This window comes from Schistocerca cancellata, chromosome 7 (genome assembly GCF_023864275.1).
Source record: "Schistocerca cancellata isolate TAMUIC-IGC-003103 chromosome 7, iqSchCanc2.1, whole genome shotgun sequence".
Taxonomy (NCBI): domain Eukaryota; kingdom Metazoa; phylum Arthropoda; class Insecta; order Orthoptera; family Acrididae; genus Schistocerca; species Schistocerca cancellata.
In genome coordinates, this window is record NC_064632.1 from 329,868,591 (window position 1) to 329,881,709 (window position 13,119).

General features: G+C 36.4%; 1 protein-coding gene across 1 annotated transcript in view; it reads right to left on the reverse strand.

Annotated features, from left to right (window-relative positions):
* Window positions 1-13,119, reverse strand: part of LOC126092753 (WD repeat-containing protein on Y chromosome-like) — a 411,016-nt gene that overhangs the window by 3,041 nt on the left and 394,856 nt on the right. Inside the window, exon 14 of the mRNA XM_049908479.1 lies at window positions 6,533-6,736. Coding sequence (XP_049764436.1) covers window positions 6,533-6,736 — 204 coding nt within the window. The remainder of the gene's footprint in view (window positions 1-6,532; window positions 6,737-13,119) is intronic.

Genomic DNA, 13,119 nt, shown 5'->3' on the forward strand with positions numbered 1-13,119 from the left:
ACATTTCTATAAAATCTAAACTGATTTTCCCCAAGTTTGGCTTCTACCAGTTTTTCCATTCACTTGTAAAGAATTCGCGTTAGTATTTTGCAGTCATGACATATTACACTGATAGTTCTGTAATTTTCACACCTGTAGACACACACTTTCTTTGAGTTGGGATTATTATATACTTCTTGAAATCTGAGGGTATTTCACCTGTCTCATACATCTTTCTGACCAGATGGTAGAGTTTTGTCATAGCTGGCTCTCCCAAGGCTATCAGTAGCTCTAATGGAGTGTTGTCTACTCCCAGTGCCTTTTTTTGACTCAGGTCTTTCAGTGATCTGTCAAATACTTCACGCAGTATCATATCTCCCATTTCATCTTCATCTACATCCTCTTCCATTTCCATAATATTTCCCTCAAGTACATCGCCCTTGTATAGACTCTCTGTATACTCCTTCCACCTTTCTGCTTTCTTGTCTTTGCTTAGGACTGGCTTTCCATCTGAGCTCTTGATATTCATACAAGTGGTTCTCTTTTCTCCAAAGGTATCTTTAATTTTCATGTAGGCAATATCCATCTTACCCCTTGTGATGTATGGTTCTACCTCCTTACATTTGTTCTCTGGCCATCATTGCTTAGCCATTTTGCACTTCCTGTTTACCTCATTTTTGAGACGTTTGTATTCCTTTTAGCCTGCTTCATTTACTGCATTTTTATATTTTCTCCTTTCATCAATTAAATTCAATATCTCTTCTGTTACCCAAGGATTTCCACTAGCCCTCATCTTTTTACCTACTTGATTCTCTGCGACCTTCACTATTTCATCTCTCAAAGTTACATATTCTTCTTCTACTGTATTTCTTTCCCCTGTATATGTCAATGGTTCCCTACCACTCTCTGTGAAACTCTCTACTACTTCTGGTTCTTTCAGTTTACCTAGATCCCATCTCCTTAAATTTATACCTTTTTGCAGTTTCTTCAGTTTTAATCTACAGTTCATAACCAATAAATTGTGGTCAGCGTCCACATCTTTCCCTAGAAACTTCTTAAAATTTAAAACCTGGTTCCTAAATATCTGTCTCACCATTATATAATCCATCTGAAATCTACCAATGTCTCCAGGCCTCTTTCATGTACATAACCTCCTCTTATGATTCTTAAACAAAGTGTTAGCTATGATTAAGTTATGCTCTGTACAAAATTGTACCAGGTGGCTTCCTCTTTCATTCCTTACCCCCAGTCCATATTCATCTACTACTTTTCCTTCTCTTCCTTTCCCTGCTATCAAATTCCAGTCCCCCATGACTATTAAATTTTTGTCTCCCCTAACTGTCAGAATACTTTATTTCATGGCATCATACATTTCTTCAATCTCTTCATCATCTGCAGAGCTAGCTGGCACATAAACTTGTGCTACTGTGGTAGGCATGGGCTTTGTGTCTATCTTGGCTATAATAATGCGTTCACTAAACTGTTTGTAGTAGCTTATCCATGCTCCTACTTTCTTATTCATTGTTAAACCTACTCCTGAATTCCGCTATTTGATTTTGTATTTATAACTCTGTATTCACCTGACCAGAACTCTTGTTCCTCCTGCTATGGAACTTCATTAATTCCTGCTATATCAAACTTTTACCTAACCATCTCCCTTTTTAAATTTTCTAACCTACCTGCCTGATTAAGGAATCTGACATTCCATGCTCCAATCCATAGAATGCCAGTTTTCTATCTCCCAGTAATGATATCCTCCTGAGTAGTCCCCATGCGGAGATCCGAATGTTGACTATTTTACCTCTGTAATATTTTACCCAAGAGGATGCCATCATCATGTAAACATCCAGTAAAGCTGCATGCCCTCAGGAAAAATTATGGCTGTAGTTACCCCTTGCTTTCAACTGTTCACAGTACCACCACACCAAGGCCATTTTGGTTAATGTTACAAGGCCAGATCAGTCAATCATCCAGACTCTTGCCCCTGCAACTACTAAAAAAGCTGCTGCCTCTCTTCAGGAACCACACATTTGTCTGGCCTCTCAACAGATATCCCTCCGTTGTGGTTGCACCTATGGTATGGCTATCTGTATCACTGTGGCACACAAGTCTCCCCACCAATGGCAAGGTCCATGGTTCATGGAGGGAGGCACAGCAATGCACAGATGCGAAAATTCTCTTCTTTTCAGGTTTTCCCACAGATCAATTTTCACAGCACTGTACGGTAGTGATGTTTAAAGTTAGGTGGACTGATAAGGTACAGAATGAGAAGGTTCTCCACAGAGTTAAGGAGGAAAGGAATGAATGGAAAACATTGGTAACAAGAAGGGATAGGATGATAGGACACCTTTTAAGACATTACAGAGTAACTTTGATGGTATTAGAGAGAGCTGAATGCAATAAAAACTCTTGAGGAAAACAGAGATTGGAATTCTTCCAACAGATAAATAAGGATGTACGTTGCAGATGCTACTCTGACATGAAGAGGTAGGCAAAGAAGGAGTATTCATGACAGGCTGCATCAAACAACTCAGAAGACTGATGTTACACAATAGAAAAGTGACAACCATTGGACTGAACATTACTCCAGTCCACCAAAGATGTCAGAATACTACTGCCAGAGTTTTTCCCATTGGGTATGTGACAATAGCACCACCACTACATGTGACAACAAAAGTTTGAATAGGCCATGAAATGTGCTCAAAGGTCTTAATGTTTATGGTAAATTCTTGCTAAAAGCAGGAACTCTAGGTCCACATTCTAGTCTGGCATGGATTTTCAACTGTTGTGACAATTCATTTCTTTGCAGGGTCAGTATATCTAAACTGTTTCAATGATACATGTCAGTGAACCTCAAGTAATGCCGTTCTCATGAATCTATTCATTTCCTATCAATACATTTAATTCATTTCTTATTAACACTGGAGCTGTTTGCTGTGATCAAGCTATAAACCTGTCCCATTATGCTTCTTCTTGTATCTGTCATGGATGTATTTCACTCTATCCTCTTAATAGTCATACACATATATAAAAAAATCTGGAAGTAATTCTCATTATTACTGAAGTGAGTATGTTAGCATTAGTCACATGAAAATCGAGTTGAAATAAAAAACTAAAGAAAACTTTCATTTCATTAACTAATAAGGAGGTTTGTAATGAAAGATGTATTTCAGAGTAGAAAACTTTTGTAATTTGTCTAAAACATTCAGTATTGTATGGAGAACACCCCCAAAGCTGATGATCAGCTTTGATATGCTGGATATCATATTGCCCATGTTCTTGTTAAAAGAGATCTAGCCATGAAAAAGCTAATTGTCCTCATTGCTCCACCATGGCCAAATTAGTGAGCTGACTATTGAGCTGACTATAGCACTGTATATTTACAAATAGTTTCTTTTATTTGTCACCAAATGTTTTCATTACATTCTCCATGAAGGTATAATGTTTCATTCATGTGCTGCATGCTTTCTGGATGATACAGTAACACTTGCTTTCATTGTCATGCATTTATAAGCATTCACTGATTTTAAAGTTTGAGAACCATTGAGGATTCTGTTGTCAGCATTCAGATATAAATAGTTAGATCAAGAGAAGTGCCCAATTCCATCCATATGCTTTCAGCTATGACATATGTATGTAGTGTTGGGTGACATCCTTGGAGTGCTGTGTGTTTGAATCAGATCATCTTTTTAGATAGTATGTTGTTGTATTTGATGGTGTACACCTGTGGTGGGTGTTCACGAATCAAGATGTTTATCTTACATGTGGTCATTTGACTATGTGTAATTGTTCTGTGAAGTTGTTGCTGTAAGAGTTTTTGTTTGCTCTATTTCCTTGTAGGTGTTGTGTTTAGGAGTGGCATTGGGTTGATTCTGGTTGGTATAAAGGGGGAGGAGGGTGGCTTGAGAGATGGGAGCTGTTTGGAAGATTTCATTTGAATTTTGTGAGTGGCGTGTGTAGGAGGGGGAGACTGTTAACCTAGGTGTACTTATCAGTGCCTATGATCTTTTAACTATTTTTTTGTTTTTAATGCATTATTTATGGTTTGTTTGTTTTAGTGTACAGGTTTCTTTATTTTAACTTGCCAAGTAAACCTGGGGTTGCGGTATTTTCAATTTTTTGGGTGGGGGGGGGGTTGGTATCACTGGCTTTGCTTAAGCTGTATAAATGATGGGAATTTTGTGATACTGCATTTTAGAATTGCATGTGTAGATTTTTGGGTATAGAGGGCTTCATTTAAGATATAGGTCAAGTGAAAAGTACACTTCCTGTGGTTTTTGTGTTTGTAACATTATGTCACATGTTGAGAATTCCTTATGTTTGATTTTGTGAATAATAATTGTTTTGTAATGACACTGTTTTTGTATTGTTATATACTTAGTTTGTCGCTGCCCTAAACCCCCTACATCCAATGTTTGTCCCTATAATTTCATTTTATTGCTGGAGTGAAATAGTCTTGTGTTGTTCTTATTTTTGTTCTTGTGAATATGTTTATGGTTGCCACACTGTTTATGCTGGAAGTAGGTTGTGACAAAGCAAGCTGGGATATTTTTCTTCCCCTCTTGTTTTACCATCTGCCTCCTTAAAATTCATTTTTTCATTTTTGAATTAAGTACCATTAACATATGTGAGTATAATCTGCATTTTCATAAAAGAGAAAAGTTGGACCTCCGTTTTAAAGAATATAACCCCAGATCTAATTTTGTGCTTAGTTTTATGTATGTAATTGATTTTCTAATTTATTTCAACTATTCCTAGTTATTATCTTCTGATATAGGGTGAAATCAGTAATTGTTTTGTAACTTAAATTCTCTTGTTGACATATAAACAAATATAAATTCTGTAATAATTTTAAACATTTGTAAGATGAAATGCTAGTGTTTTTAAAGTATTTATTTGGCTAGAGTCAAAAACATGTTAGCAAAGCCAGCCCTTCATTAATTCCAAAGTAATTATCAGCTTTGTCAAAAGTATTGTTTATGTAACCATATATGTTAATTTCATCATTTAAACAAATAATTCAGCTTAACCCTTGTAGTAGAAGAAACTGTTAAAAAGAAGCAATTTTTTTATGTATTCAGTTAATTTAATGAGTGAAGTTTTAATTGTAATTTCTGTAAATTAAACTTTGAACAATGTGTAGTTTCAGCACCTACTACTGTGATGATATATAAGGGCCCAAATTTTGGTCATGAAATAGTCAGTCCACGGCCGAGTTTCAGACAAGAAACCTGTGCTGGTTAGAACAACAACAATGCTTCAACTTAACAGTGAAGTAAGTGTTACACAAATAGGACATGTGTTAAAGCAATGACAGCATCTGTTCCATATGTACCTGATTATTCTGAAAGAACTGTGAACTTTGTGGTTAGGTTTTTCTGCTTCTTTATGTTAAATAGTAAACTATTGTGGCAGTATGTGGAGATTTGCCTGCAAACTATTAATGAGGCTTATCAGAAGTAAGAACAACAGTGCACTGGCCATATAACTGTGTATTCTTAGGGGATTGTGAAAAGTGAAATTAAAGTACTGTTAAACACAACTGTGCATCTGTCGGCTACATCATTTACAGTAGGCAGTGTGCAAATTACAAACACCATTTTTCAGCCAGTGTAACAATGCAGTATAACACTGAGGACAGCAAATGAATAAATAAAGCAGGTGAGAACTGCTACAATGTGTGACCACCGCTTTGATAATGTCATGTCTCAAAGGAGATGGCTGGAACTCTACACTTTCATAATGTCAAATACTGTAGTTTATGTTGTGAAACTCAAATGTACAGTGTGCTCCCCATTTATCGTACTTCCACTAAATGAAGCAGTGTGTGTAAAAAATTTTAGGGCTCAGATGGATAAAATAGTAAAAAGGTCTTTAACAAATTTCCATCTAACACAAAGTAAGAACTTGGGAATCCCTACCAATTAAACAGAAAATTAAATAATGCTAGTGCCTTACTAGGCACTCCTACAAGTTACCTAATTATCTAGATTCATGGGTTGATAACTGCTGCTAGTTACATTTCAAGCAGCAATAATGTCTATTGTAAAATTGCATGAGAAGTAGCAGTGTATTGCAAAAAGGCTCTGTCTGTTTCAGAATTATGTGATAATTTTCTTCAAAAATTGTTAATATATACATGTGTAAAAATTAAGTTTCCAATAAGGCATAAACAGCAGCTACATAATTTAAATGAAGTAGAGGCAACCCCTTTTTCGAAATAGTGAACTTCCTGATAATTTAATAGCTAACATGTGAAGGTATAAGTAAAAATAATATTAAGAAGTACTGTATAATGATGCTGGCAGTTCATTGTATATATATTGAACATATCAAGTTTTGAAGAGTTGCCACAGTTTTTTAAAAATATTTCATGTCTTGTTCTATAACCTGTAGGTTGATTGGATCAACAGAACATGATAAAATATACCAGTGAAGTGGAGAAAGGAAACATTTCATGAAGAAGCATTTAAAAAAGTAAATTTTATCATGTTTATCTATGTATCTATGTAAATCATAGAATGTTATTGTGAAAATAATATTATCTACTTACCACAGGCAAGGAAACATCAAGAACTGGGTGGTGGCTTGGACTCATCACTCTGCTGGGCATTCTAAAATGATCTCCAAGAATTGGTGATTTTACCCTTTTACCATATGTTCCTTTTTCTATGAGGTCCTTTGGCATTTCTCTTAGTGCTTCATTCTCATCTCTTTTCTTATGTGATGCATAGTCAACCCATCCACCTCGGAGTACCTGAGGTAAAAGTGAAAGGAATGCTTTTGTGAAAAATGTTTCCCACTCATCAGAAGTATGTTCTGAATCAAGAGCACTTGTTTTGCTCTCTATGATCTCCTCTGGGATTATAAATGAAGAAAAAACACAAAATGAGTGCACTGCTACATATGCTATGGAAAAGTTACGGAGCAGTTCTTCTGCAATTGGTTTTTATCATTTATGCTGTTCAAAAGTAAGCAATGTTGTAAGTAAAAACACTAAAACCTTTGCAACATTCAAATTCATGTTCTAACAAATTCTTGCAAATGCAAATTACAGAAGTGTGGTATTATAAAAAACGACAACTACATTTAAGAAATATATTCAAAGGCAGCATTTATCACTAGTTTGAGCTCGACAAACCCAAAACAAACTGTAACCATTAGTTTTTTTTTTTATAATTTTATAGGAACATGTGTGATCATTAATGATAAATAGGAAACATTAAAGGTATCAATAAAGGAAGTAGTATAGGTGATAGCAACAAGAGGAGCAGCCACTTCAAGTGTTTGATCAAAGAGAGCATACATATTAATTTCATTTTTACTCAGTTGCAAATTCTTTCCAGTGGCACAATGTCATAGAACATGTCACAACACTCATATAACCTATTGAAAAAAAAAAAGGTAACCATAAAATGACAGAATGTAAGTTACCTACTCATCATCTTCAGACAAAGCAATTTCACCTGGAGTCAGAAATTTGTCTAAATATTACTCCAGAATGACACATTGATTCAGCTGATAATCCAAGAAGACTTCATCACTGAAATTCACTGAGAAAGCCATGTCTTTATTTTACAATATGTTTTATTAGGCAATGGAGGTGGAAGCTGTGTCATCAGTATGAATGAGAATATGAACTGTGCTTGGTTTTGAAGGAATGAAACTTACATACATTTACCAACTGTGTGATACATCACATGATAAAATGCTATCAGTGTTAATATACAACGAGCAAATATACAGTCCTGGCCCTCTCATGAACCATGGACTTGGTGGAGTGGGGTGTCTTACAGGGATATCTCTGAAAAGACCAAACTAACCTATGTGTCCTGAAGAGGGACAACACCTTTTTCAGTAATTTCAGTTTCAGTGTTTGGCTGTTCTGGCCTTGTGACTTCAGGTAACACTGTCTTTCTGTACTGGTACTGTGAGTAGGTGAAAGCAAGGGGAAACTACAGTCATTATTTTTCTTTCCAAATAGTATGCAGCTTTACTGTATGGCTTAATGATGATGGCATCCTTTGGATAAAATATTCCAGAGGTAAAATAGTTCTCCATCTGGATCTCCGAGTGGTGACTACTCAGGAGTATATTGTCATCAGGACAAATGAAAGTGGCATTCTATGGGTCAGAGTGTGGAATGTTAGATTACTTTATTGGGTTGGGAGGACAGAGAATTTAAAAAGTGAAAGGGATAGGCTGAAACTTCTTGTTAGGTGAGTAGAGGGTTATCAATACAAAGTCTAACAGAGGTAATGCAGATGTAGATCTAATAATAAATAATAAAATAGGAATGCAACTCAGCTACTGTAAACAGTACAGTGAGCACATTATCAACTGCCAAGAGAGGCAACTATACCAGTGCAAGTTTATATGAAAACTAGGAATGCAGATGAACAGATTTGGCAGACAGTATTATGAGACAAAAAAATTATGCAGTTAGTTAAAGGGGGTGATGGGGAATGGAATTTAATATTATAATATTAGCAAAAGGAATAAGAGGAAAAACAGTAGATGGAAAAGGAATAAAGGGGGAAGATGCTTGGTAGAATTTTGTACAGAGCATAATTTAATCATAACTAACACTTTGTTTAAGAATCATGTAAGGAGACTGCATATGTGGAAGAGACCTGGGGATACTGAAAGGTTTCAGATTGATTATAAAATTGTAACACAGAGATTTTGAAATCAGAATTTAAATGTAACAATGGGAAGGTCAAATTGGAATATCAACAATATTCTGAAAAGGACAGATTGTTACTCACTATAAAGAGTGGCCAGAGGTAGCAGTTGTGTGTGTAAGGCATGCTTGCTTGCGTGAGTCCAGCTGGAGTGGCCACAGGTAGCAGTCATGAGTGTGAGAGAGTGTGTGTGTGTGTGTGTGTGTGTGTGTGTGTGTGTGTGTGTGTGTGTGTGTGTGTGTGTGCTTGCTTGTGAGAACATGTGTGCATTTCTATTTTCTGAAGAAGGCTTTGGCCGAAAGCTATTAAACAAAACACAACATGGGTTTCGAAAAGTACGATCTACAATAACAGCATTAGCAACTTTTTTCCATGAACTACTGAACAGGCTGGATGAAGGAAACAAAGTTATAGGGACTTTCCTAGATCTGTCTAAAGCATTCAATTCTGTGAATCATGCAGTACTGTTATCCAAGTTAGAAAATTATGGGATAAGAGGAGTAGTTCTAAAATGACTAAGTTCTTATCTCCGTGATAGAAGACAGTGCACAAAACTAAATTATAAGAATGAAAGTAAGATCCAAACAGTAAAGTCAATATACAGAACTCTCAGTTGTGGAGTTCCACAAGGAAGTATACGTGGACCATTCTTGTTTATAGTATATATTAATGATATAACACAGCCACAAAACTCCAAACTAGTGAACTATGCTGATGATACATCTTTTATTAGCTGGCACTGTACAGACCAGGCAGCATTCCAAAGCAACAAAGAGAACTTTGAAATGATCACAGAATATCTAACAGTGAATAAGCTTACACTGAATAAGGACAAGACTGTAGTTATAAAGTTCTAGCTACATTTTAATAATACTCATACTCAATCACTTTCTACAGTTGAAACATCTGACAAACACAAGATTTTAGGCATATTGATTGATGAACATATCACTTGGAAAGAGCATATCGGCTCCACCAGTAAAAAGGTGTCTAGTAATATTACTTACTAAAACGTCTTGTAAATATAATAGTTCACCCTATCCTTAAACAAGTGCATTATGGGTCAATACAGTCACATCTGCAATATGGGATCGACGTCTGGGGTGGTGCACCCACTGTCTATATGGATCACATTTTCAGGCTTCAAAAGAGAGCAGTTAGGATAATTGCTAATATAAGCAAACGCCAGTCCTGTGGGGACTATTTCAAAAATTATAAATTACTGTCTGTGTACTCATTGTATGTATTTAAGACCATAATGTTTGTAAAAGAGGATGAGGAAGATAGTGTAAAGACCAGTGACACCCATAATTACAATACTCAAGCCAAAAGTCACTATCATAGGATACGGACTAACAAGAAAGCTACAGACCACAGTCCATATGTAACTGGGAGACAATTCTATAATAAGTTGCCAAAAATAAAAAGCAACTTCAAGGCAATCTTTTCAAGGGCATGTTGAAAAATTTGTTAATAGAAAGATGTTTATACTTATTAAAAGAATTCTGAGCTGCAATACTGTTAGTTTATTCTTTTACATACTGCAGTATATTAGTGATGGTATTGTTATAATTGGCTAATTGATGTATATAATCATCATATGTATGGAGTGATATATAATGTGCTAATGTGTTTATAACATTATTGCATGGAATGATATAGAATGTGCTACTTGATGTATATATTCCTTCTTGGAATGACATGATATTGATATAATTGTACAACAAAATGACGATGTCCAAGACTGTAAAGTTAACATGGACAAATAAACATTATTATTGTAACAGTCTTTTCATCAAATATGTCTAAAAGTCACCATGTCATCTTTACAACAAGTAGCAATCTCTTCTTTTCACAACATTTTGAATTTAAATGTAAAGAAATTCCATGGCAGGTGTGGACTCTGATGATCTGAACCAAAGAAATTAAGGAAGAGGTAGGAAATTAAGAAGATAGGATCTGAATAAAGTGAAACAACCAGGGATTGTTGAGAATTTCATAATGAATGATAGCCAATGTGGGGCTGAAGCAGTGAAAATTAATGTAATAGAAGGGAAATGAGAAGCTTTTAGAGATGATCTAGCAATGGCAGCAGAGGACCACATAGGCAAAAAGACAAGACCTAGTAGAAATTCTTAGGTAACACAGGAGATTAAGGATTTAATTGTAAAAGAGGAAATATACAGGAAATGAAAACGGTGAAAGAGGATACAGACATGGAAAAAATGAGACTGACAGAAAATACAAAATGGCTGAGCAGGAATGGCTACAGGACAAATCAAGGGTGAAGAAACATCCATCACTAGGAGCAAGATAGATGCTTACCATAGCAAAATTAAAGATACTTTTTGACAAACCAGAAACTGCTGTTTGAGCCATTAGGGCAAGCCAGTATTAGGAAATAAGGGAAAGTTGAAAGATGGAAGAAATATATGGAATATCTCTCTAAGAGAAACAAACTTGACAGTAGGAGAAAAGGAAGTAGATGAAGATGAGATGGGAGATGATACACTATGAGAAGAATTTTACAGGACACTGAAAGACTTATGTTGAAACAAGACCCCTTAAGTATACAAAATCCCTACAGAATTACTGAGATTCTTTGGAGAGCCAGCCATGATGGTACCATTCACCTGGTGTGCAAGATGTATGAGACAGTGGAAAAACCCTCATACTTCAGGAAGACTGTAATAATTCCAATTCAAAAGAAGGCAGATGGTGACTATTGTGAATATTACCAAACCACCAGTTTAGTAAGTGACAGTGGCAAAACACTGACAAATGATATACAGAAGAATTGAAAAAATTGTAGAAGGCAACCTCTGGACATTTTGGCTACCAGAGAAATATAGGAGCACACATAGCAACACTGACTCTATGTCTTATCTTAGAAGACAGTGTGAAGAAAGAGAAACCTCACTTATAGCATCTGTAGAATTATAAAAAGCTTTTTACAATGTTAACAAAGACTGAAATTTTGAAGATTTCAGGAATAAAACACAGGGAACAAAAGGCCAAGGGTATGAAATGCAGCCGTAATTGAGAAGATAATGAAACAGGATTGCAACCTATCCCCATTCTTACTTAACCTGTACATTGAGCAAGCAGTAAGTATACCAAAATAAAGCATAAATTTGGAGGCATAAATGTAGGCTTCCATGGCTGTTGTCACAGTCAATAAAATTCTTCTGTGTTTGTGACCGCACTGTCAACTATAAAATTCCAACGTTTCAGTGACTTCTGCAAGACACCTTCTTCAGGGTATATTGCTAATTGCTGAATGGATGCTAGTATAATTACTTGTATACTACAGAGGAATGCTGTCATTGGATATTAGGGCTGAGGAGGAAGGATATTAGATGTTCTTCCATTGGTCTTTATATTAAATATTGTCATTGGCGGATATAGGTGTTTTCCATTGGAGTTTCCTTCATTGCTTGCTATTGGTGGAAATCAGTGAATAGGAAATTGAGCAGTGACTGCAGTGTAGTGCTGTTTACTAACTGCCTAGTATTGGATAGGGCATGTTAGACTCTGTGTACCACATCGCAGGATTAGCCGAGTGGTCTAAGGTGCTGCAGTCATGGACTGTGCAGCTGGTCCCAGCGGAGGCTCAAGTCCTCCCTCGGGCATGGGTGTGTGTGTTTGTCCTTAGGATAATTTAGGTTAAGTAGTGTGTAAGCTTAGGGAATGATGATCCCATAAGATTTCACACACATTTGAACTCTGTGTACCCTCTGCCGCTGTGGCCTACCATGCACCTGTTACTTTTTCGGAGCTGCCCTTCCATAAGGCTGTCACTGCTGGCAGCCAAGACACTGGGAGTTGGTACCCATCTTCTCTATTCATGTTGTTGGGTCACTTGGCTATTTCTATAGCCTCTCTGATCTTCCTCCTTAAGCTAAACACCTGTTTCACTAGTATGCGGGAATCTCAAAATTCAATCTGCATCTTACTCTATTCCTAGTGTTCTGCCACCACTGATTTGTTGTATTGTTTGAGGCAGATATATCTCTCTTGTTCAGATAACCTTGTGCTTGTTAGATACCCAGTCTTGCCAACATACACCAGTCCACACTTGCACCTGATTTCATAAACTCTGGCAGCATGAAACTTGCCAATTGTATCTTTCATTGAGCCCAGAACATCTTTTATTTTGTTGTTATTACAATAAATCAGCTTAACACCTGCCTCATGGAGAATTTTGCCCAGACTTTCAGTGAGCCCTTGTACATGTGGTAGCAGAATGCTGTTCCGTGTTTCACCCTGTGTTTCTCTATTTCCCTCTTCTTTTGGCGTCATAGTTTTAAGTATCATCCTCATATTGTAGCCATTAGCTGCAAAAATGGACCTCAGGTTCTGTGATCCAGCTTTGAGGTTGCGTTCATTGCTGATCCTGTAGGCCCTTTTAGTTAAAGTTTGCAGAGCCGATATCTTTAGCGTAGGATGGTGGTGG